General features: G+C 38.6%; 2 protein-coding genes across 4 annotated transcripts; one reads left to right on the top strand and one right to left on the bottom strand.

The window, feature by feature from the left end:
* The first annotated feature begins 1,074 nt into the window (after positions 1-1,074).
* LOC139132767 (uncharacterized) lies at positions 1,075-25,258 on the top strand. 2 transcript variants are annotated; one of them, XM_070699035.1, is made up of 2 exons: positions 1,075-1,209; positions 23,533-25,258. In XM_070699035.1, the coding sequence occupies exon 2, from the start codon at positions 23,535-23,537 to the stop codon at positions 24,717-24,719; it is 1,185 nt and encodes a 394-aa protein (XP_070555136.1). In that variant the 5' UTR covers positions 1,075-1,209; positions 23,533-23,534; the 3' UTR covers positions 24,720-25,258. The 2 variants fall into 2 exon arrangements, with proteins under 2 accessions (XP_070555136.1, XP_070555134.1); XM_070699033.1 differs by lacking the exon at positions 1,075-1,209 and adding an exon at positions 21,430-21,551.
* On the bottom strand, positions 7,230-16,162 carry LOC139132783 (zinc finger protein 420-like). 2 transcript variants are annotated; one of them, XM_070699048.1, is made up of 2 exons: positions 15,001-16,162; positions 7,230-9,263 (listed from the first exon to the last, which is right to left on the bottom strand). In XM_070699048.1, exon 2 carries the CDS (start codon positions 8,813-8,815, stop codon positions 7,742-7,744), a length of 1,074 nt encoding a protein of 357 aa, XP_070555149.1. In that variant the 5' UTR covers positions 8,816-9,263; positions 15,001-16,162; the 3' UTR covers positions 7,230-7,741. The 2 variants fall into 2 exon arrangements, with proteins under 2 accessions (XP_070555149.1, XP_070555140.1); XM_070699039.1 differs by lacking the exon at positions 15,001-16,162 and adding an exon at positions 11,035-11,180.

Raw genomic sequence — 25,258 nt, 5'->3', positions numbered from 1 at the left:
TTAACGAAACGATTCATGGTATCTTTGGACGGATGACGTAACACAACTAATTTTACGGCAAAAAATGTGCCACGTGTGTACAAACGATTTGATACATCTCAATGTAGATACAATAGATACAAAAGATAAAAACAATAAAATGTATATTGTTTTATCTGTATGCATTTTGCATTTAAGTGCATGCATATAAATATAAATAAATATATATATATGTATGCTTGTAAAATTATATACGTATGTATGTCGACTTGATTCAAGTCTTTGATTTGTGAATGTTTGAGTGGGGTGAACACGATGCTCTGTGTTCTGTTTTCATGTGAAACGTGTGAGTTGTGTGAACGCGATGAGTGGGGTGAACGCTATACAGGGGAGTTTCTCCCGGAATCACAGACTTGGCTTTCTGAGTTGCTGTAAATGAATCTGGCAGAAACTAACTCACTACTGCACAGACTCAAAGGTAACGCGTTCAATCGCTAAGAAAGCCTGGCCATGGCCTGACTGGCCTGTTTGTATGAAATAGGAGAGACACAACAGAAGCTGTTACAAATGAGTTTTATTTTTTAAATCACCGACTTGAACCAAGTCCAGTACATATGTGTCCAGGTACGTCTGTCTGTCTGTCTGTACGGACGGACGGAGGGACGCACGTATGTATGTATGTATGTATGTATGTATGTATGTATGTATGTATGTATGTATGTATATGGCATATACTGGTCATAGCCGATGGTGCGAAATTGAGAAGTTATGTTACTTAGCAACTAAGTATTTTCTTAATAATTCCATAATTGGAACTGATGTTGTTATTCCATCATTTACTTGACATTGTAATTATTTTCGTCTTTGAAGACAGTAAGAAATTGTTTGTTCGGTACAAATATGTCTATTCGCTCAAATGCTACAAAAATGCGTAGACGTTGCATCATTTGATGGAAAGTAGGGCACCCAGTACTCTGAATCAGATGCATGATGAAATACGTGGGCGGAGTTTGTATTTGAAAAGTATAAACTGCTTTCTTCCAATTGGTGCATCAGAGGAAATTCCCTTCTGAGCTATATATAGCTTTTGTTGACAGTTATAATCGGTATAACACTAAACGTTGTGATGACAGACGAATCACTGTCTGCGTTATCTTGCGTATATCAGTATCTGATGCTGATCTGAACCTCACGATTTCAAATTCGTCTGTGCATTAGGTCATACAGAAGGTAAGCATACATCTGTTGTAGTTTATCAGATTTTTTTACCTGCGAATATGTTTGTGGCTATTGAATCCGTGTGCACCGTCGTCTCTATAGCGTATACGTCCGTCGAGAGTTCAACACACACCCAGTCTTTTGTGCAAAGACAGAATGTCAATGCATTGATGTTCAGTTCTCAGTAGACGCCCTAGTTCTCAGTACGACAGTACGTGTCCGTTGAATGGCTGCTTTCGCTTTGTCTCCCACTATGCATGCACACTTTACATTTCGGACAAACGTGTTCGACGTTGCGTTGTGTTTCCCTACTATGCCCATATTAATCATCAGCATATTTAGCATTGTTCAAAATTTGAGATTACTATACGATCGACATCATAATCATGTAGGTAACCGTCTTGCACAGCCTTCGAAGCAATTCTTTGAATTACATGTAATTAGCCGTACATATGTATGACTCGGATTCGGGAATTTCCGTTTGTTACTCAGTAGACGTACTGAGTGACCTTAAGATGAACTTTCGATCTCTGTCTGCCAGACATGGTATATCACGTGTGTGGGGCAAGTGTCATGTTTTGAGTGAAACCGTAGCCAGAGAGGGTCAATATGAATATCCCGTGGGGGTACTCCCATAGAAAGGTGAACGGGTATGCCGCCCAAATGGGTCACTTTTCACGAAAAAATACCTAAACATAGGTCGATTTTGCATTCGAAAATCTCTATTATGGGTTGATAACAAAGCAAATGCCCAATGCTTTAGGAAAACCTTCACATGCAACAGAATAAAAGTAAAAACTCATCAAGTTTGTCAAGCAAATCCCTAAAAAGGGGTCATATTTTTGGAATATAAATATGGGTAGATATTTTCGGCAGCACACCCTCCCGTATGAATATATCAGAAGTACTCCTCCCGGAGGCGGTCCATATGCAGGGGGTGAGTCAGAAAACCCAAGGTATGCCTTAAGACGTGCAAAGACGTGTCGTCAACCTTGTTTCCGTTAGTCACAGGGTGGGACCACAGATCATATATTCAGCCTGTAACCACATCAACAAACGAGACCAGTTTAAGTTTTAATGAAGTATGTCCTGGTATGGACTTGCAAATTTTTGGATTTGTGACAAAATAAGTATCTGAAGTATACTGCTGCGCCCCCCCCCCCCCAAGTTGAATCAGAATGATAAATGCACTGAAATTTTCTGTAAGAATTGTCAATATACTGAGTCAATTTTGTCTTTTGTCTTTTGTCTTTCTAATTGTGTCAGTCGAAATATATTTATTGTCCGAAAACTATGGCAGTGACCGTGACTGTAGACAGTTTCGCAACCGTGACGTCAACCATGAGCATTATGGTTTCATTGGTTTTTCATAGACATTATGCAGTACTTATGGATGCTGTGGTGGTATGTTATACTTTGTATTTAATTTCGAACTCTTTCCGCTCAACTTGAAACAAAGGTTTCTCATTTTAATCATGAACCATCCAGTAAAGTGCATTTTGTGTGAAACCTTTACCACAGACTTTGCAAACAAATTGTTTTTCTTTAAATGAACCTTCTTCTCGCGTATTAAACACTGAATTTCTCTGAATCTCATAGCACAAACTCTACAAACAAATGGCTCTTCGTTAGTGTAAATTGTCTGGTAATATTTCCAATGAGTTTTCGACTTAAAACTCCCACCACAGACTTTGCAAACAAACGGCCTTTCATTGGAATGAATCCCAGGATGACATTTTAATGAACAGTAATCTTTAAACGTTGGAAACAAATGGCTTTGTGTGAATTCTATGGTGACAATTTAAGGCAGCATTCCATGTGAAGTATAGATTTTCTCTTAACTTCTGCACCTTCTTTAGCCATACATCGTCGAGGAAAACCCGCTACATCCATTCCCTATTACTTCACAGCCATAATGTTGGTATGATGCAAAAGGAATAATACCAGGAATTATAATTTCCTGCTATGTGTTTTCAAGGGGAGCTTGAATAAGATGTTCCGAAAGTTTTCAATACCTCAGTTGTCTCGTCATGAACTCCACAAATGAAAAAAATTCTACTGAGTATCTTGAAAGAGATTTTATTTCTGACAACGTTGGAAACGAAAACAAACGAAGAAAAGGAAACGTAGTTGACATGTCAATCTCAAGTCTGAAAAATTTAGTTGCAGCCACACATTTACATATTCAACACATGAAATAGAAACAATTGATAAAAAAGGTACATGAAAGAATAGGGGACGAGAGTCAAAACAATGAAAGAATGACCAATGGACTCCTTGACATAAAATTTAGAAAAGATATGAGAAAATCTAAAACAGGGCAATGGCGCTGAAATTGTAACACATTACAATCAACAAGTCATTGACAATGACATAGTCCCCACTTGTAATAGGAGTATTAGTCTTGATGGGGCAGGGAAATGTGGTCATTAACAAGTATGACTGGAGTGTATATGTTCAGATGAATGGGCACATAGGACTATGTCATTGTTCCAAATTTGAAACAAGAGGCATGTCTAATTTATGGTTCTATATCGGGAAAAAAGATCAGACCTCTAGCTGTATTGGCCAGCCAAGAAATACATATGCGCATAATAAATGAGGTACAAGATGTTACATCTTAAGGTCTATTATCCTATCAAAATTGAAGCGTAAAGAACTTGTGGTTACTGAGTTATGCATATATATGCATAATCAAGGTCAAAGGTCATCAAGGTCACGTGACATTTTGAAAAAAAAAATGTATTGCTAATTAATCCATATATGCCAAAATTCAGACCTCAAGCTCTATTGGCTTGCCCACAATTATATATGTACATAATTAATGAGGTAAAGCATGTGTTGTCATAAGGTCTCCCATCCTACTAAATGTAAAGGACATAGCACTTGTGATTACTTATTTTTTGACATAATCGTGTATTTTAGGTAAAAGGTTATCGAGGTCACATGACATTTTGTCAAACAATGTCTATCCTTTAGTCTATCCCTAAATACCAAAAATCATACATCTAGCTCTATTGGCTCGCTCAAAATTAGATATCCACATAATTAATGAGGTACAATATGTGGCGTCATAAGGTGTCCCATCATACCAAATATGAAGGGTGTAGCACTTGTGGTTCCTGAGTTATGGACAATTATGTATATATGAGGTCAAAGGTCACTGAGGTCACGTGACATTTTGTAAAAAATATTGTCTTGATAAGTTATCCCTATATACCATAAATCAGACATCTAGCTCTATTGGCTCGCTCAAAATTAGATATGCACATAATTAATGAGGTACAATATGTGGCGTCATAAGGTGTCCCATCATAACATATATGAAGGGTGTAGCACTTGTGGCTACTGAGTTATGCACGAATATGTCTATTTGAGGTCAAAGGTCACTGAGGTCACATGACATTTTCTTAAAAAAATTGTATTGCTAAGTTATCCCTATATCCCAAAATCAGACCTCTAGGTCTATTGGCTCGCTCAAATTAGATATATGCATAATTAATGAGGTACAATATGTGGCTTCATAAGGTGTCCCATCATACCAAATATGAAGGAGGTAGCATTTGTGGTTACTGAGTTACGGACAAATATGTATATTTGAGGTCAAAGGTCATTGAGGTCACGTGACATCTTGTCAAAAAAATTGTATTGCTAAGTTATCCCTATATACCAAAAATCAGACCTCTAGCTCTATTGGCTCGCTCAAAATTAGATAGGTGCATAATTAATGAGGTACAATATGTGGCGTCATGTCCCATCATACAAAATATGAAGAGTGTAGCACTTGTGGTTACTGAGTTACTGACAAATATATATATTTGAGGTCAAAGTCATTGAGGTCACGTGACATTTTGTCAAAAAAATGTATTGCTAAGTTATCCCTACATACCAAAAATCAGACCTTTGGCTCTATTGGCATGCTCAAAATTAGATATGCACATAATTAATGAGGTACAATATGTGGCGTCATAAGGTGTCCCATCATACCAACTATGAAGGGTGTAGCATTTGTGGTTACTGTGTTATGGACAAATATGTATATTTGAGGTCAAAGGTCACCAAGGTCACGTGACACTTTGTCAAAAAAATTGTATTGCTAAGTTATCCCTATATACCAAAAATCAGACCTCTAGGTCTATTGGCTCGCTCAAAATTAGATATGCGCGTAATTAATGAGGTACAATATGTGGCATCATAAGGTGTCCCATAATACCATATATGAAGGGTGTAGCACTTGTGGTTACTGAGTTATGCACAAATATGTATATTTGAGGTCAAAGGTCACCGAAGTCACGTGACATTTTGTCAAAAAAATTGTATTGCTAAGTTATCCCTATATACCAAAAATCAGACCTCTAGCTCTATTGGCTCGCTCAAAATTAGATAGGTGCATAATTAATGAGGTACAATATGTGGCGTCATATCCCATCATACCAAATATGAAGAGTGTAGCACTTGTGGTTACTGAGTTATTGCACAAATATGTATATTTGAGGTCAAAGGTCATTGAGGTCACGTGACATTTTGTAAAAAAAATTGTATTGCTAAGTTATCCCTACATACCAAAAATCAGACCTCTGGCTCTATTGGCTCACTCAAAATTAGATAAGCACATAATTAATGAGGTACAATATGTGGCGTCATAAGGTGTCCCATCATACCAAATATGAAGGGTGTAGCACTTTTGGTTACTGAGTTATGGACAAATATGTATATTTGAGGTCAAAGGTCACCAAGGTCACATGACACTTTGTCAAAAAATTGTAGTGCTAAGTTATCCATATATACCAAAAATCAGACCTCTAAGTCTATTGGCTTGTTGCTCAAAATTAGATAGGTGCATAATTAATGTGAGGTACAATATGTGGCGTCATAGGGTGTCCCATCATACCATATACGAAAGGTTTAGCACTTGTGGTTACTGAGTTACGGACAAATATGTATATTCAAGGTCAAAGGTCACCAAGGTCACGTGACATTTTGTCAAAGTGTCTGAGATATCTGTGTGAACGGATGGACTCACGGACGGACATGACCCAATCTATAAGCCCCTGGACTTTATCTGTGGGCACTAAAAACTGTGTCACTGCATCCTTTTTGCAATATGAATACGATGAGAAACTAAATTTTTATTTTTCTTGGCCTTATACATGGGAGTCTATGGACTGCCTTATACATGGGTGTCTATGGACTGCCTTATACATGGGAGTCTATGGACTGCCTTATACATGGGAGTCTATGGACTGCCTTATACATGGGAGTCTATGGAGACTGCCTTATACATGGGAGTCAATGGAGGTGAAAACTAAAAAGTCCTCTAACACGGCCAAATTTGATCGCATTGTGAAACAAATCGACGTGCATCTGTATGAGGTAGGTTACTATCCTTGTACCAAGTTTGAACGAAATCGCTCCAGGCGTCTCTGAGATATCTGGGTGAACGGACGGACGCACGGACGCACGCACGCACACACGGACGCACGCACGGACGCACGGACATGACCAAACCTATAAGTCCCCCCGGACGGTGTCCGTGGGGACTCATTACATCAAAAATATCTATCCTTATTCGTCAATATTTGGTCACTTGGTAAACATAATGTTAGCGTTGATACAAGCAAACAACTTATTACAGGTTGACAGTCTTAGAAACCGTTTACAGACTGGTTGACAGTTTGAAAGCATCATCCAGGCATGTGCACATTCTGTGAATTGTTAGGAAAACTTGCTGTCGTCTGCAACAGAGACGAGTGATAAACGTGTACTTTCCTATTTTTCAATGGGAAAATTTGGATTGGGTGTGTCACAAATTACTATGACTGGCAATATCCACTTAATAGGATTCGTTTGTGACTCTCGTGCCTTCGTCGCAAAAAATATATGTTTCCATCATATTGACCTAAAGAAAAACAGAGAAATAACCTCTCTTTTGCCGTGGTTTGGAGGTCCTCAATTCAACACTACATACATACATACATACATACATACATACATACATACATACATACATACATACATACATACACTACATACATACATACATACATACATACATACATACATACATACATACATACATACATGAAGTACACACGCAATGGATGTACACCGACTAATCACAATTGCACCCTATACAATACGGAAATTTATCTCATGAAAGAAATCTCAGGAACTTTCACGTTCAAATTTTATTGCTACTTGAACAAACCTATATTAGAGCATCTACCTTCATACGTAATAAAAAAAAGATAATACCAGATAACGTTTTCGTTGTATAACAGATACACTTTCAAAACACACTGTTTCCTTTGTATGAATGCATGTGTGGTATTGCATACTTTGTATTTCATTTTCAACACTTTCCTGTCATCTTGAAAACAAAACTTTTCTCATTTTAATTATGAATCATCTGATGACGTTTTAAACTTGCATTTAGTGTGAACCCCTTACCACAGAATTTACAAACAAATGGCTTTTCATTTGAGTGAATTCTATGGTGACCCTTTAAAGTGTCATTCCGTATGAAACCCTTACCACATACCGTTCAGACAAACGGTTTTTCATTTGAATGAGTCCTCTGGTGAATAGTCAGACCTCCACTCTGTATGAAACCCTTACCACAGACTTTACAAACAAATGGCCTTTCGTTTGTCTGAATCATCTGGTGATTTTTCAAAGTGTAATTCCACTTGAAACCCTTACCACAGACTTTGCAAACAAACGGTTTTTCGTATGAATGAACTCTCTGGTGGCGGTTTAGAGAACTATTTTCTCTGAATCTCATACCACAGACTTTGCAAGCAAATGGTTTTTCGTTTTTGTGTATCCTCTGGTGACATTTTAAGTTTGAGTTCCGCCTGAAACTCTTACCGCACACTTTGCAAACATGGGGGATTTCAGTTAAATGTATTCTTTGGTGAGATTTTAGATTTCTAATCTCTCTGAAACTTTTACCACAATCTTTACAAACAAATGGCTTTTCGTTTGTGTGAATAGTCTGGTGATTTTTCAAACCAGAATGCCACCTGAAACCCTCACCACAGACTTTGCAAACAAACGGTTTTTCATTTGAATGAATTCTCTGGTGAATATTTAGATATCCTCTCTGTATGAAACTCTTATCGCAAACTTTACAAGCATATGGCTTTTCGTTTGAATGAATTCTCTGGTGATTTTTCAAACTGACATTCCACTTGAAACCCTTACCACAGACTTTGCAAACAAACGGCTTTTCATTTGAATGAACACGTTGATGAAGATATAGATGTCCAATCTGTTTGAAACTCTTATTGCAAACTTTACAATTATATGGCCTTTCGTTTGTATGAATTCTATGATGATTTTTCAAATGAGAATTCGAAGCACAACCTCTACCACAGACTTTACAAACAAATGGCTCTTCATCTGAATTAACCTTATGGTGACATTTTATGTTGTTAGCCATGGAGCTTGCCCCATGATTAATTCTCTCATGATGTATAAGATTCTTATTCGGTTCAAACCTTTCATCATTAACTTTGTATTCCAAATGTTTTTCATTTGACTGAGTCTTCTGTTGAGCTCCCGAACATGCATTCTCCACAAAACTTTCCCCGCACACTTGTCCGAGAAATGCCATGATGGTATTTTCACTTGAGGGAATCCTTCAGCGATGTTCAGATCTCCACGTGAAACTCTCTATGCAAACAATGCTTACAAAAGGCAAGGCATTGCAACTTCATTTCCCAGCTGAAGAATAAGGAATCACTTTCAGGAAGATTTCACCTCAGAGCTACTTGGGCGATTATGTGTGGCTTCTGTTGCCTTCTTATTGCTGCATTGACAGTCGTTGATGGACATTGAATTTCAAATCTCCCAAGATTTATATAAATTGCTGCATTTGGATACATTTACTTCGAAGACATGTAGCTATCCAATCACCCGAGTCTCAGTGAATTCCGACTGTGGCATCCGATCCGGCTTTTCTTGTAACTGGAAGCTTGCCTGCTTTGTTACTTTGAATTGCGATGAAACTGTTCAGAACTACTTTTTCAAAATTCACTGGGTACATCCACTTCCAGGATGCTCTGAAAGAAAAAAACAAGTTTCACGACTTAGTAGATGTTGTTTTAACATGAACAGTACAGTGGAACCCTCTACCGTTTATGTTTTAAATGAGACTAAACTCGGAACGCACTATCCATCGTGCACAGACAAGGACAAAATATCTGTGCATCGTGTTAAAATGTCATCTGAAACAAAAGGCCCAATGCAGATATCCGTCCTATACACTATCTGTCCCATATAGTTACTTTTTTAAAGGGCGTATACATTACGAGGGTGCGCCTAGAGAGCGCCCTCGGGCGACGGATCTCACAGTCTGACATTCCCTCAAAGTTTCGAAAAGAAAAGACAACTTAACTGTTAAATGTTGACAGTGCACACGGGCTATTATCAGAGGCTTGCTAAAACAATTGAGGTAGAAAGCTTTCTGCTAAGACAAATAAACAAAGCAAAAGAATTCCACAAAGTACCATGGTTGATATCAACATTTAGTTGTTCTGTAGTTTACATAAACCATGGAGCTAATCCATTTTTAGCTCCATGCATACACCGTGGAGCTAGAAACGGATCCTTATCTAGCTCCATGCATATACGAACAGCTGTATACGAACTACCATGATGCCAAGAATGATCTTTTGATTTCAATAACCCCCATGGGATCCTGACTATAAGCTTGGAGGAAAATATCAGTGATATGCCAATAAGCGTGTCAGCGTGTCCATATCATGACTACTAGAGCAGTCCTTGATGGCGAGACTGTGCTTCTATATTGTGCATCCATCTATCTATTTTCTCTCTGTTACATAACCTTGACTGACAACAGGCGGAGCTAATGTGGTATATCGAATCGGACACAACGCCAACGGACTACAGATATGAGTTATGCCAGATGCTACACCCCTCCAAAAAAAAACAGCAGACAAAAAAACAAAACAAAACAAAACATAACAAAACAAAAACAAAAAACAAAAAACAAAAAACAACAACTCATTGTAAAGTGGCATAAACTACAGAGACGCAGCGGTTAAATCCTAATGTCCGACAACTTGCCACCTCAAAAAGAACACTAAAGCACAATCACTCCGCCTTGAACGGGCCACGGAGGTAGCAGACGGTCCTCTTATGACCTGGGTATAGCTAACAACAACTTGAAACACATTCACTTTGATCAATATGATCGCATTTGCTACTTTCAGTATGCGCCTCGGGGACAGATAATATTCGGACTCTCAACCTTCTATATATATATATATATATATAATATATATATATATATATATATATATATATATAATATATATAATATATATATATATATATATATATATATATATATATATATATATATATAAAGGTTGATAAAGTTCGACGAGACAACACTGTGAACCATTGGAAACAGCAGAGCCGAAACGTCTGATCTAGACTACCAAGTCGGTGAATTTCTAAAGAAAGTCATTTGTAATAGACTTGTGTGTCTCTCCTATTTCATACAAATCTACAGTATTAAGAATTTTTTGCGATTAATTGAACGCGTTACCTTTGAGTCTGCGCAGTAGTGAGTTAGTTTCTACCGGATTATAGCGTTCACCCTACTCACGCGTTTCACATGAAAACAGAACGCAAATCATCGCGTTCACCCCACTCAAACATTCACAAATCACAGACTTGATAAGTCTACGTCTGATCATGCTATTAGGTCCCAGTACCGACACGACTTTGGGCAGGAAAATACGGGGCCAAAACGATTCAGGCCGTAATGTTTTAGTGCCGAAACGACTAATAATATTAACTTACCTTTTTTCACCTTGTCGACGATAAAGAAACCGAAAGTTTTCGAGGTGTCGTGTTTACACCGACGAGCTGAACTGAGCAATAAGCCGTAAAGTCTATGACTTTCAAGTTTATACCAGAGCAAACTAAGATGCGGTCGTCGATACTTCTTTCCCAGTGACTTAGGACCAGCGTTTTTACTTGTCTCAGTATGCACGGACCACAACAGGCAGACAAGTGCGTTCATGGCAAATGACAAAAGAGTTTAGTTGGTGCCATTTACTTTACGAGTATTTTGGCGCGTATGTAAACAGTGTATATACTGTACGTTAACCGTGGGTAAACGGTATCTCCATGGGAGGGATGCAATGTCCTTATGCTGCTATCGTCCTATATTCATAAGGACAATAAACGTTACTTTCTTTGTTCTTTGTAGCGCCTCGCTTTTACCTTAGACTTCCGTGGACACCTACCTCTCCACGGTTTATGGTTTCATTTGTCTACACCACTACAACCTTTGACAAAAACATACCGCGTGTAGCACTTAAATCTACGCTAAATTTTAACTTGGATTGTATATGCATATATATATATATATATATATAACGAGACTTTTCTCACTGCTTTGTGAAAAGAATTGAAAATACCAAAGACCCAGCAGAGTCTTTACTCTTCCGATTGATTGGAATACACTCCGTGATTGAACAGTTTTTGTCTCTTTTTATTGAGTCACTGCAGCCGCTTGCTGTTAGAGATGTACTGCTTGATAGTGACTATGGCATAACAGTTTCTTAGGATGAAGGTATGCGTCGAATGTGAAAAAGATATTCAGTTTGTACTGTCTCTGTGCAGTACTGCTGAAGCGTACCGTCGATGTATCGCTTCTGAACCGTGATTCTGTTGAGCCAAATTCGCCTGTGTGCCAACCGTGACCGCAGTTATTTGCACGCCCAACCACAAGCTAATTAGACATTATTTGTGTTGATATTTCCAGGTTGATATTTCCAGTTATGATCAAAAATTAATTATGAATATTTATAAATTATTAATATGAATGTTACAGAATAAAATCTTGCGTTTTTACAAACAATGTCTATTTTTTGTAAATACCTTCTGGAAACCACATTGTTGTTATAATTATGATTATTAATAACTTATGATTATGTTGAATAAAATCATATTTTACACATTGTAATCTGCTTATGTAAATAACCCTCTGGAAACCCTTATTTAGTTCACAATCTATATCAAAATATACAAGTGACACTATGACCCATGTTCAGTCCACGGCGAAAGTGTTCAGTCTACGGCGAAAGTTACTATACAGTGTATACACCTCCCAGCAGGAGACAATTTGCCCTCCTGGCGTCGAGCAAATTGTCACCTGCTCTCGGGCACATAAATATAAACCCATGCATTCAGGCAATATAAGCTTACTACTTAACATGGCGGACTGGCCTTGCAAGCTTTGATCACATGACCGCACACTGCTGTTACTATTTGTCGGACGAATCGAGGGATTTATCAGTCGATTAACATCTCGCGATATACTAATGGCGGTGAAAGAATGAGCACTTCCTTTTCCTTTTTACTCACAGGTATATGAAAAATGAGCTTCGACCTCTCGGATGTCCTCTGGTGAATGTTTCGCCCCTTTATTTCTGTCTGTTCTATGCTAAATGGTGGGGCACGATTTGAAAATGCAGCTGAACAAGAACCACTTCGAATACATGTCTATTATCTAAATGCTCAGTCGGTATGCAAAATGTTCAATATCTGTAACACAGCTGAGAAAAGTTGTAATCCAGCTCTTTCCTAAATTCTCTGAAATGACCTTGCAACTGCAGAAAAATCACGGTCCCCGCGGGACCGTTGAAAAACATGGACATTTTTGCCCATGTCCCAGTCGAAATACTAAATGTTTTCTCTTCAGCCCCTCCCCCGCCGTTAATAACGCTTGTTCCCTAACTTGTATGGGTCTGTTCAGTGCAGTAGCGACGATTTTAGTAAAACTGCTTCCTATGGTGGTAGCAGATAATGACAAGACACCGTACTTCTAATATACACTACATTCGAACTGATCGTTGAACCCGGAAAAATATATGACGAAATACCCAGCCACTTTAAGTTAATAATTGTTTGATCAGATTGCACAAAGAAGAGTGACGTGTAATTCCATCAGATGTCCGTCCTCCCTATGTACCATGGAAATCGAAACAATATAAAGTCTGCTTTCCTGTAACGAATACCTCTATCGCTCTAGGGGGTGTCATATTAGCGTTGCACAACCAATAGTTTGTCTCAATATATGAGATCAGTGCTATTCTGAGAATTGAAGACAGCTTTACCAGTATTTTTTTTCAGACTAACGTCTGGTTGTCGTCGGGGATGTTTGCTCATAATTAGGCAAAACCGACGTTGTTACGATATCATGATCAACCAAGGGACAAGTGACTGAATCTGTCTCTGCTGATTGATATCGTATCAGAGAAATATTGGTAAGTCTGCCGTGAAATCTAAATACAGAGACTATAGACAAGATTTTCACTCTATGAGATCGTTGTATGACTAGGCTACATAGTGCGAGGTACGCATAATGTATGGTGACATAAAGTGCATGTACTCCTATTTGTTGTAAGACAAAACATATAAATTGTGCTGTTCCGATGACATGATTTTCCAAAAACGGGTAGGTAGGTCAGCAGGATTTTTTTTTCCAAAATATTTTTATTCTTGCATATGCATTTTCAGGGGTTCAGGGCGATCAAACACTGGCCACAACATTTCCAGAAAAATGTATACAAACAGAAAAGACATCCTCGTTCAAGCAAAAATCAAATGCCAAGTAATGAACGCGCGATTTTACGGTTATTATCTTCCTTTTTTTCACTTCCGTGTTTTATTAGCTCTAAAATGTTTAGGATCGGCAGGTAAAAATTAGGATAGGTCGGGTTATCGGAACAGCACATTTTTTTTTGTTCGGACTAAGCATTGTATGTATAAGGAGACACATTTTTGCGTCGTCCGAATTTGGTTTCAACCGTATAATGCACGCTGGTGAGCAGTTTGTATTATTAAAACCCTTTGGACGCCAAAGTCTATTTTGTCACCTTTATAAAATATACCACAGTCATTTTTTCTGATTTTTGCAAAACATTTGATAAAAAACTGTAGCTGATGAAATGTGATGTCCATTTGGTCCAAAATTATGACAAACTTACAGAGAAGTTCACAAAAATTGGTAAAATACTACATTAAAATTTTTGGTGGGAAAAATTGCCGCAGCCAAAGGGTTCAATATTTACTAGATTCGTCAAAATTACCAACAGTTTAAGGTAATAGCACCTCGAAAGTGAAATACTTCAACTTTGCTCAATTTTTTCAATGAAAGTTGCATTATGGAGCAAGCTAAGTTTTCTCTGACTCAGTTTTGTTAAAATCGAGAATTTTAATTTTTCCCATGTAGATAACACAGGGATAGCGGTCATTTTGAATTTCAAATATCGGTAAATGTTTTAGTAATTTGTTTTTCTAGTGTACCCACGAAGTTTGTATGCTGACGCCCAATTTTTAGTCTCGATTTAAAATTGGTGAGGGAATGGTTGAAAATTTCATTTAGAAAAGTTTGAGCGAAGTATTTCATTTTCAAGGCGCCAACTCCCTTATGATGCAAAAAGAAAGTGGGGCATCAGCTGTTTAATTGTTATTCTTTAGTTATATCTGACACTCTACATGCACCCCACAAGCGTCAACTTAATTCGATTGAATGATTTTGATACAAATCGCCGAAAGAACGAATATATCCATAGGAAAGTACTCTTTGTGAAAGGTTATCGCAAAGTTCTATAATGCTTTCTTGATTATGTAGCTGTCACATGAGTTGTGTGTAGGTCAGAGAGAGAGAGAGAGAGAGAGAGAGAGAGAGAGAGAGAGAGAGAGAAAGAGAGAGAGAGAGAGAGAGATGTAAAATATTGATAAGGTGAAACTTACCGGAGACAGGCAGTTATTTTATAACTATTCTCTCCACAGCAATGGTCGGCATTCCAACAAAGTCGTTCTATGTTTCTCATAATAAAGTGGCACTCAGATTCTGAGTAGACAACTGTACAGACGTATCTACCCTTGCATGAGACTTTATTACTTACAGCCATGAGCTGCGTTCTTTGTGACTGCTGTTGTAGATCGCCCGATACAGCGGTAAATCTCCCAAATCCAGCGGTGAAAGACTACCATTACGGTAGTATCTACTATGGTGTGAGAATTTTCGCTCTTATCGATTGAATGTTAATGTTTTCGTTTTTCGTCGCTTTCTCTCTGCAGCAGATAGATAACGTCGCACATTTGGCATCTAAATTTGAAGAAAAAGTCGGTCTGGACCCTACGGTAGCCCTATTATACGATGGTTTACTGTGCTTCATGTTCGGTTTTGCACTGTACGCATTTTTGGCAGTTATCATATTAAAGGCTAAGAGAGAGCGACAGCATTTCCATGGTTTTCCTCGTGACTTTGGCAGACTTCTGCGCGAATCGCCTGGATACTCGCTTGTATTTGTTATCTCCTTGCTGTACTTTCTGTTGACAATGTCAATTGCCATTATGCAGTTGATAAAGATGCGCTGTCAGAATATAAGTGCTCGTCGGGCGTCGTACACAACAATCACTACCACGGCAACTGCCCACGACTCTGAGACTCAGTCCATAAATGAACCCTCTGCAACAGTGGAATCATTCTGTATCGCTGTATCGCTTACCTGCATTGTTTACTACATGGCGGAGAGTTTCTGTGTGTTGTCGATCGAAGAAAGTATTGCCGACAGGAAAAATTTCAACAGTTTTCATACACAACCTGAGCGGGGGACCAGAAACTACACAAGTATCCGACAGGAGCAGCACACCTCAGAAGAGGTGTCTCCACTGCTGGGCGGTACATCACAGATTTGGGACCAGAACACTTCACAGAATGTGGACAAGATTACGTCACAGAATGGGGACCATAACACTTATCATTATGGAAACCTGAACACGTCGCAGAATGGTGACCAATATGTCAAAGAATGTGGACCAGAACTAGTTACGGAATGGGAACCAGAACACATCACAGAATAGGGATCTGTCCTCACACGGGAGTATCTTCCCACTCGAACCAATTGTAGCCTGTCTGCCGTACCGCTCTTTGATGCTTTTGGAGTTATGCTGTCTTGCTAACTGCATCAGCGGAATAATCGATTTTGCTGTGGCGTTTTCTATCGATGACACTGATGACAGTTCAGTCGGAAATCTTGCGTTGTATATAGCTCTAATTCCAGTGGTTGCTGTCGGAAAACTGAAGTGTAGGAACATCTAAGTCTTCTACAGCTGTAGGTTGGTACGATGGAGTTAGGAAAAACGGACAACCAAATGGATACATCAAACTGAAAGAGCACAATTGTATCGTTTAATACCGGGGAATAGCTTTCGGGGACAACTGAGGCGTATCATGGCACCATATGGTTATGCTTCCAAACTGACTCTTTATGGGTGATGAGTCCGATACATGCTCAGTCGCTGTGGTTCGATACATGGCGATGGCCGTTGTAAGCATATAAGGGAGCTGTCATTATTTACGCCCGGGGGGATTTCATCGGAAACTCCGTAATTTCGAGTACCCATCTGCCAACCATGATAGATTTGATTACCCCCTCTCTAACTCAGAAATTTTGACTGACCCCCCCTAGAAGAGTTATTACCGATACATGTATTTGTAAAATTTACATAAATACAGCAATTATAGTACAGACTTTTCAAATCCTGATTTGCCCTGCTGGATTATCATCGGTTATCTCATGACGAATGAAAAAGGTGAAACTATCAAAATGAAATTCAAAGTGACAACAAAATACAGATATAAAAGCTCATGCTATAAGCAGGCTAGGTTAGGTTATATAATCATTTATTTTATTTACTCCGATCAGTCAGAGCATGAAAAATGGAGAGGAACTGATAGAGAAAAGAGTTAGAAAACTCAATAATATTAATAACGTCTGGGTCGCCTGTGTTCCGACGACAGTCTCTCTTCAAAATTAGCATAACAGTAACTCGGCCGATCGACAGAAGCGTAGATATGAAATACTTTATTGCAATTTATGGAATGGCCTGGCGTTAATTTGTACTGTTGTCTCGTATCAGCAACGAAATGGTTTGTCATCCATAAAACAAATTGCATCGCCTACCGTTCCATGTCCAATCCTCATTTTGTTCACACTCAAAAGGAAGAGTTACTAATCATGGAACATTTTCGAGTTCATTTGAAGAGAATGCCGTTTTACTCCTGTTTGTATTTGAACATGTTTTATTGGTATAATGGTAAATAGTGGTTACACTGCTTGTCAGAAAGGTGTAACAGATATCAATTATCAATCGTTGGTATTATTTTGATCAGTTTACAACAATAAATCTCCAACTTGTCTGCTTTTGGAGCAATTTTGTACGCTAGGTCACATTTAGCTGTGGGTCCATAGCTGTGGTGTTTTCAGACGGGATTCCTGCCTTTTACGGGCTGGTTTTGACTTTACGATTTTTTAACCCGCCACCACAATCGTAAAAGTCAAAACAAGCCCTTAAAAGGCAGGAATCCCGTCTGAAAACACAACAGCTAAGCTTGTGGACCAACAGCTAGGTCACATTGTGTTAACTTGTATCAAGTACAGAGCAAATGATGATTTCTTTTCATTTTCTATTCATTTTCACCGCATAAAAATCGTTTTGTTCTTAGTATGCGATGATTATAAATAACTCCAGCACTTGTGTCGCCAAAAAGTACACCATAAAGGGTAGGTCTCACAACAAGGAATGGAGACTCTTTGTAGAAAATGTAAAGTTCACCCCTTCAGGGTGTCAGAGAATTTACAAGAGTAAAATAAATGGTCTATAATTTCATTACTGTTATTTCAGGAACAGAGGGAATTCTGGGATATATCCCATTCTGTAGAGATTATAGTCAGTGTGGAAAATATTGATGGTGTTGGAATTGAAATTAACGTGTTTCTGTATCTTGTCTGAACTCCATTTTGAATCACGATAAATTAAAATAATCACACCTACCCTTTTAATACTGTTCTATTTTTATATTTAGCGTAACAAGTTTTTATTCAGGATGCATAATCTGCAGTTGTGTCGTTTCATTACACAGTAGCTAAGTTCGTTGGATGACGGCTTGTTTTACACTGATCCTATCACGTGTAAACTTGCATTGTTAAATCTGTTAGTTTTCATGAGTTCGATGCAAAATCAGTATTCGCACCAAACAACTAAAAAAAGGTATTTTTCTCGTTGCTTTGTTGTCTTGCAAAGAAGTTATTACTGTATTTCCATCTTATCTTATCCGCCGTCGTATAAATGAGACGCTCTGATGTTGTGAACACGGCCTCGTCTTCATATTCAGAGGTAGATTTCATACCAAAAGACAAATACTAATAAATACCAAATAATAAACAGGTTATTCATCCTGGCGGAGGCAACACCAGCCAAGTGGATATAGGGATTCATTTTGTAGTTACCGTTTTGTACTTACCGAAGATGTTTTAGTTCTAAGAAGTTGACAGAGTTTGTCTGCAGCACTTGACGATTAACGAAACGATCCATGGTATCTTTGGACGGATGACGTAACACAACTAATTTTACGGCAAAAGATGTGCCACGTGTGTACAAACGATTTGCTACATCTCAATGTAGATACAATAGATTAAAAACAATAAATGTATATTGTTTTATCTGTATGCATTATGCATTTAAGTGCATGTATATAAATATAAATAAATATAGTATATCTATATGCTTGTAAAATTATATACGTATGTATGTATGTATGTCGACTTGATTCAAGTCTTTGATTTGTGAATGTTTGAGTGGGGTGAACACGATGCTCTGTGTTCTGTTTTCATGTGAAACGTGTGAGTTGTGTGAACGCGATGAGTGGGGTGAACGCTATACAGGGGAGTTTCTCCCGGAATCACAGACTTGGCTTTCTGAGTTGCTGTAAATGAATCTGGCAGAAACTAACTCACTACTGCACAGACTCAAAGGTAACGCGTTCAATCGCTAAGAAAGCCTGGCCATGGCCTGACTGGCCTGTTTGTATGAAATAGGAGAGACACAAGAGAAACTGTTACAAATGAGTTTTATTTTTTAAATCACCGACTTGAACCAAGTCCAGTACATATGTGTCCAGGTACGTCTGTCTGTCTGTCTGTCTGTCTGTACGGACGGACGGACGGACGGAGGGACGCACGTATGTATGTATGTATGTATGTATGTATGTATGTATGTATGTATGTATGTATGTATGTATGTATGTATGTATGTATGTATGTATGTATGTATGTATGTATGTATGTATGTGTGTGTTGTGTGTGTTGTGTATGTGTATGTGTGTATGTATGTATGTATGTATGTATATGGCATATACTGGTCATAGCCGATGGTGCGAAATTGAGAAGTTATGTTACTTAGCAACTAAGTATTTTCTTAATAATTCCATAATTGGAACTGATGTTGTTATTCCATCATTTACTTGACATTGTAATTATTTTCGTCTTTGACGACTGTAAGAAATTGTTTTTTCGGTACAAATATGTCTATTCGCAACACGATTGGAACTAAATTGGGATAATTGGATTGGCAAAATTTCTCAAAAATTTAAGGATTTGTTAATATTACACCATATTTACTAACCATCTTTAAAATTTTATTCAAAATTTTGCGATGTTGTGCTCATGTTATGAGTAAGAATCATTGCATGACTGCATCTAATGCAATATCAGGGCTCGAAATTAGCGGTACTCTCGCGTCCACAGACTACCAACTTTTCCCTGGGACTACCAAAGTCCATGAAATGGTAGCCCACACAGACTACCAGAGCCTGGGACATGAAATACTTGGCGTGCGATGTCCGTCACTTTTGCACGATATAAATGCAGTCAACATGTAGCTTCATTTGTTTGAAGCAATTATCCTTTTATCTGTGAAGAATTTTTTCTGGTGACCATTACAATTTTCACTGCTAAGTTGTTGTTTTCACAAGATGCAGAGCGTTTGATAATAGAATGTTGAGTTTCTTTTCCGTGTGCAGTCTTTGCATGACAGTTCACACTATGCTGTTGATCGGCAGCATACAAGACGTACTCGTGTCAAGTTTTGGGGTTTTGATGCTGAAATTTCACAAAACTTTCACTTCTATATCAAGAGATTGTGTAATCAGTTTGATTTGAAATAGTAATATAAAACACTGTGCTTGGAAATCGTGGCTGAGATTCGCTGTCTTTTATCTATGGTTGTCGATCAGTATCAATGTATTACGTTCTGTACAGAGAGACTCGGGTGTAACAAGGCATGCCAGTTCATAAAGATCATGAGAATATTTTTTTCTGTTTTTCTCTACTAAAGTTACAATTTCTTTGGATGTATAAACCGATTTAGAAACTGATAGAAAGTGTTACAAATGTACAAAAATAAGCATAAATTAAGCGTTCTGACACATAACATGGGGTTTCTCGAGTAGAAGCCCCTAGTTTTACTGCTATTTTGTGTTGCTGAACCGGGGCTTATACTCGGACGAGTACAGTATCCCTAAACTAAAATATTCATGGACTACCAGCCATTGTCACTGGGCTACCAACTTCAGAAAATGGTAGCCCAAGTGGACTACCAAGGTAAAAAGTTAATTTCGAGCCCTGAATATTGTTCAATATAAATGAACAATATTTTTATTTGAATGAACTTGTCTATACTTTCTTTGGTACTGAAATACTAGTTTTATCTCGATTTGTTACTTTTCCCACCCAAAATGAAGTTTTTCGATCGATTTACGGTTTAGTTAGTCAGGGTCATTTCAAAAGTGCCCTGACTACATAAAGTGTTTATTTAGCCCAAAATTGACGAAAAAGTAAGGGACATTTTAAAAGTGCCCAGACTCAAAGTCATTAATAAGACACATTTTATGCATTTTTGTCTCGTTTTTTTATGACGTTTACACAAAAATACCACCTTTTTCATAGAAATGAATACGACTTTAGCGATATACAATGATTGACGTGTTTTCGTTGCTTTGTTCGATGAAAACAATATTTTAATTTGTACAGTATTCTATCATTTTGTAAAATTTAAGCTGTAAAAATTTCGATTTCATTATACTTTCGTTAAAATTACTCTCATCCAATTATCCTAATTTAGTTCCAATCGTGTTTCGCTCAAACGCTACAAAAATGTGTAGAAGTTGCATCATTAGATTGAAAGTAGGGCACCCAGTACTCTGAATCAGATGCATGATGAAATACGTGGGCGGAGTTTGTATTTGAAAAGTATAAACTGCTTTCTTCCAATTGGTGCATCAGAGGAAATTCCCTTCTGAGCTATATATAGCTTTTGTTGACAGTTATAATCGGCATAACACTAAACGTTGAGATGACAGACGAAGCACTGTCTGCGTTATCTTGCGTATGTCAGTATCTGATGCTGATCTGAACCTCACGATTTCAAATTCGTCTGTGCATGAGGTCATACAGAAGGTAAGCATACATCTGTTGTAGTTTATATATCAGATTTTTTTACCTGCGAATATGTTTGTGGCTATTGAATCCGTGTGCACCGTCGTCTCTGTAGCGTATACGTCCGTCGAGAGCTCAACACACATCCAGTCTTTTGTGCAAAGACAGAATGTCAATGCATTGATGTTCAGTTCTCAGTAGACGTCCTCGTTCTCAGTACGACGCGTACGTGTCCGTTGAATGGCTGCTTTCGCTTTGTCTACCACTATGCATGCACACTTTACATTTCGGACAAACGTGTTCGACGTTGCGTTGCGCTGTGTTTCAGTACTATGCCCATATTAATCATCAGCATATTTAGCATTGTTCAAAGTTTGAGATTACTATACGATCGACATCATAATCATGTAGGTAACCGTCTTGCACAGCCGTCGAAGCAATTCTTTGAATTACATGTAATTAGCCGTACATATGTATGACTCGGATTCGGGAATTTCCGTTTGTTACTCAGTAGACGTACTGAGTGACCTTAAGATGAACTTTCGATCTCTGTCTGCCAGACATGGTATATCACGTGTGTGGGGCAAGTGTCATGTTTTGAGTGAAACCGTAGCCAGAGAGGGTCAATATGAATATCCCGTCGGGGTACTCCTATAGAAAGGTGAACGGGTATGCCGCCAAAATGGGTCAATTTTCACGAAAAATCTCTATTATGGGTCGATAACAAAGCAAATGCCCAATGCTTTAGGAAAACCGTCACATGCAGGAGAATAAAAGTAAAAACTCATCAAGTTTGTCAAGCAAACCACTAAAAAATGGGTCATATTTTGGAATATAAATGCGGGTAGATGTTTTCGGCAGCACACCCCCTGTATTCTGCCTGTAACCACATCAACAAACGAGACCAGTTTAAGTTTAATGAAATATGTCCTAGTTTTGTACACTCACTTTCTGGTCGATAACACTTTTGCCTCCTTATTTTTATGAAATTTTATCTTCCTGTGAAAATTATTGAAAATTTGTCTTCCAATAAAAAAACTTAAACTTTATTATGCAAGCGGTATAATACTAGTCTTAGCTATGTGTGCAATTTGTAACAAGGATGTAGCCATGCCAACAATTAGGTCATTTTAACGATGGGAAAGTGACAAGCTGAACCGAGCAACAAGTCCAGCCTTGTTGCTTTCTCACCGTGTATGTTTGTTTGATAATAATTTTCCTCCAGAGTCACGTGTTTCTGACTCTGAACCAGCGTTGAACTTTCCCATGCATCGTTATTTCCTGCCGTGTCAGTTTTCTCAAACCTCTGTTTTCTGAAAACTCCAAAATTGTTTTGGCTGTATTTAGAGATCTCGGGATCCAGCAGCAACAAAATTTGATGACGCTGTCAGGGCCCTATTTTTGTTTGGAAGTGAGTCGGGCCATCGCTTGGAAACCAGTTACGTTTATTGTGTTCAATATCACTCAGAATTAGTCATACCAATTTATCATTGTCATAACGTGTTTTTATCCTGTTAAAACCAATTATGACATGTTGACCGGTTTAAGGTAGCATGCGCCTCGGGGACAGACCTTCGGGTTCTCAAACTTGTTTTGGGTGTTTCACTTAATTGCGGCTTATTTTGACGCTCCAGAAGTAAGTAAAATTTTCATGGCCCCATTTATGTGAAAATTTATTTTTCCTGCGGAGTTGACACAGGAATGGTGGCCATTTTGAACTTCGAGTATTTTTTTTTCTATAGTGCAAATTTTGCGAGGTAACCACTAATTTTTACTTTTGATTTCGAAAAGGACGGTTAAAATTCCCTTACTGAAGTCTGAGAAGAAAATTTGCCCTGTAATTTTTAGGCTTGCATTACCTTAAACGTGTACACTAAACAAAGGATCGAATACTCTGAAAATTATCGAGAATAATCATATGAAATAGCATCTATAATACTTGTTAACGTACATTTTGCTTGGTAGTGACCATGAAGTTTACATAATTGTTGTTCTCCATCAGCTATGGCCTGCTTTCTGTGTGAGTGCTGTTCTGGGCCACGTGCTGTGATAGTACGGTTACCAAAACCAGCCGAGGAAGATTACAGTTTCAGCTCCATCTACTATGGTGTGCGATGTCTCGCCGCTATGGATGCCATTCTGATGTTCACATTCTTCGTCGCATTCTCCTTCCAACAAGCGAATGGTTACCTGACTCCCGAGTTCAAGAGAGTGTTCTACATGGATCCCATGCTACCCATCGTCTTTGACGGCTTATGCTGCTTCGTTTTCGGATTCGTGCTCTACGCATTCCTGTCGACGGTCATCCTGAAGGCCAGGAACAAACAGCCGGGTTGCCGCGCCAGCTTCTTCTGCGACTTCGGTAGACTGATGCGCAAATCTCCCGCCTATTTGATCGTATTTACCATATCCGTGGTGTACTTTCTAGCCACGACGGTAGTAGCCGCCGTCCAGTTGTTCACTGTACCACCAGCGCCAGTATTGTGGACAAATATACTTGTGTCGAGCAACAACCTTTCGGCTAATATAAACGCAAGCACAGCCATGGAAAATCTGGTGAAACCGACGACCGGTCCAGTGCATTCGTTGACTGCAGTGCATGCGTTCTGCGTTTTCATATCGCTGACATGTGTGATGTATTACTTTGCGGAGAGTTTCTGCGTTCTGTCGATAGAAGAGAGCATAGCCGATAGGAAAACGCGCGAATGTCAGAAAGATGCCATCAGAGCTGCCACGGGCAATGCGACAGACAGAACTCGATCGGCGGAAAGAGGTAAACTTCAATACGGTACGTTTCAAGAAGGAGAGAAAACGAATGGGGTAGGCGACGACAAGAATGATGGCGCCACAGGTGGGCCGGTAACAGTTGCCGAAAAGGATGAGACGGACGCCCGAGAAAATTTTGAGAGTACAGGCGCCCTCGATGTTCTCCCCCTCGAACCAATCATAGCCTGCCTTCCATACTATCTGCTGATCTTCCTAGATTTCTGCTGTCTCGCAAATTGCGTAGGCGGGATTCTAAACTTTGCTCTGACGAGTCCCTTTAATCTCTGCAGCTCAGACAAGTTTGTGCTTTCTCTGGCGTTAATTCCACTCGTTGCAGTCGGAAAACTCAAGTGTAAAAACATCTCCGTGTTTTACAGCTGCAGGTCGGTGAGGTGGAGAGAAGTTGACTATATTGAAGTCTGAATCCCAAAGGTGGCATTTCATTTGAACTTTCACGAACTATCACCATCAGCAGATCAGTTCTAAAAACAGTTAGGAATTCTCGCAAGCAAGAGCTCTACCTTCGCTACCCGAATCATAGATATCAACGGGACGGCTTAGCGAATCAACGCCGAAAAGAGGCCAGAGGATGACCTTATTACGTTTTGGGCCAGCATGCAATAGCAACAATACAAATTTACATCATAGTATTTATATAGCCGTGTGTTTTTCCGTTTGTTTGTTTGTTTGTTTGTTGGATAATATTTACGTACATAGTGCAAGAATACCGATTACTCTTCAGAGATGGCTCGTCTCATCCGTCTATATCGTAAACAAAGTTCTCTTCAGATACATGAGACTGACATTCACATTTAACCATATCAATTAGAGAAACACGAGTTTAATTTAATCAATATTATTGTGAACTAGAAAACAAGATATATCCTTTATGTTGTAAATGATATTCACGATATAGCCGAATGTTTTATCAGTAAAGAGAAACATGATAAATAAAAAGAAAA

Source organism: Ptychodera flava, chromosome 1 (genome assembly GCF_041260155.1).
Source record: "Ptychodera flava strain L36383 chromosome 1, AS_Pfla_20210202, whole genome shotgun sequence".
Taxonomy (NCBI): domain Eukaryota; kingdom Metazoa; phylum Hemichordata; class Enteropneusta; family Ptychoderidae; genus Ptychodera; species Ptychodera flava.
The sequence above is the reverse complement of the archived record's forward strand: the minus strand, read 5'-3'. Positions and strand labels throughout refer to the sequence as shown.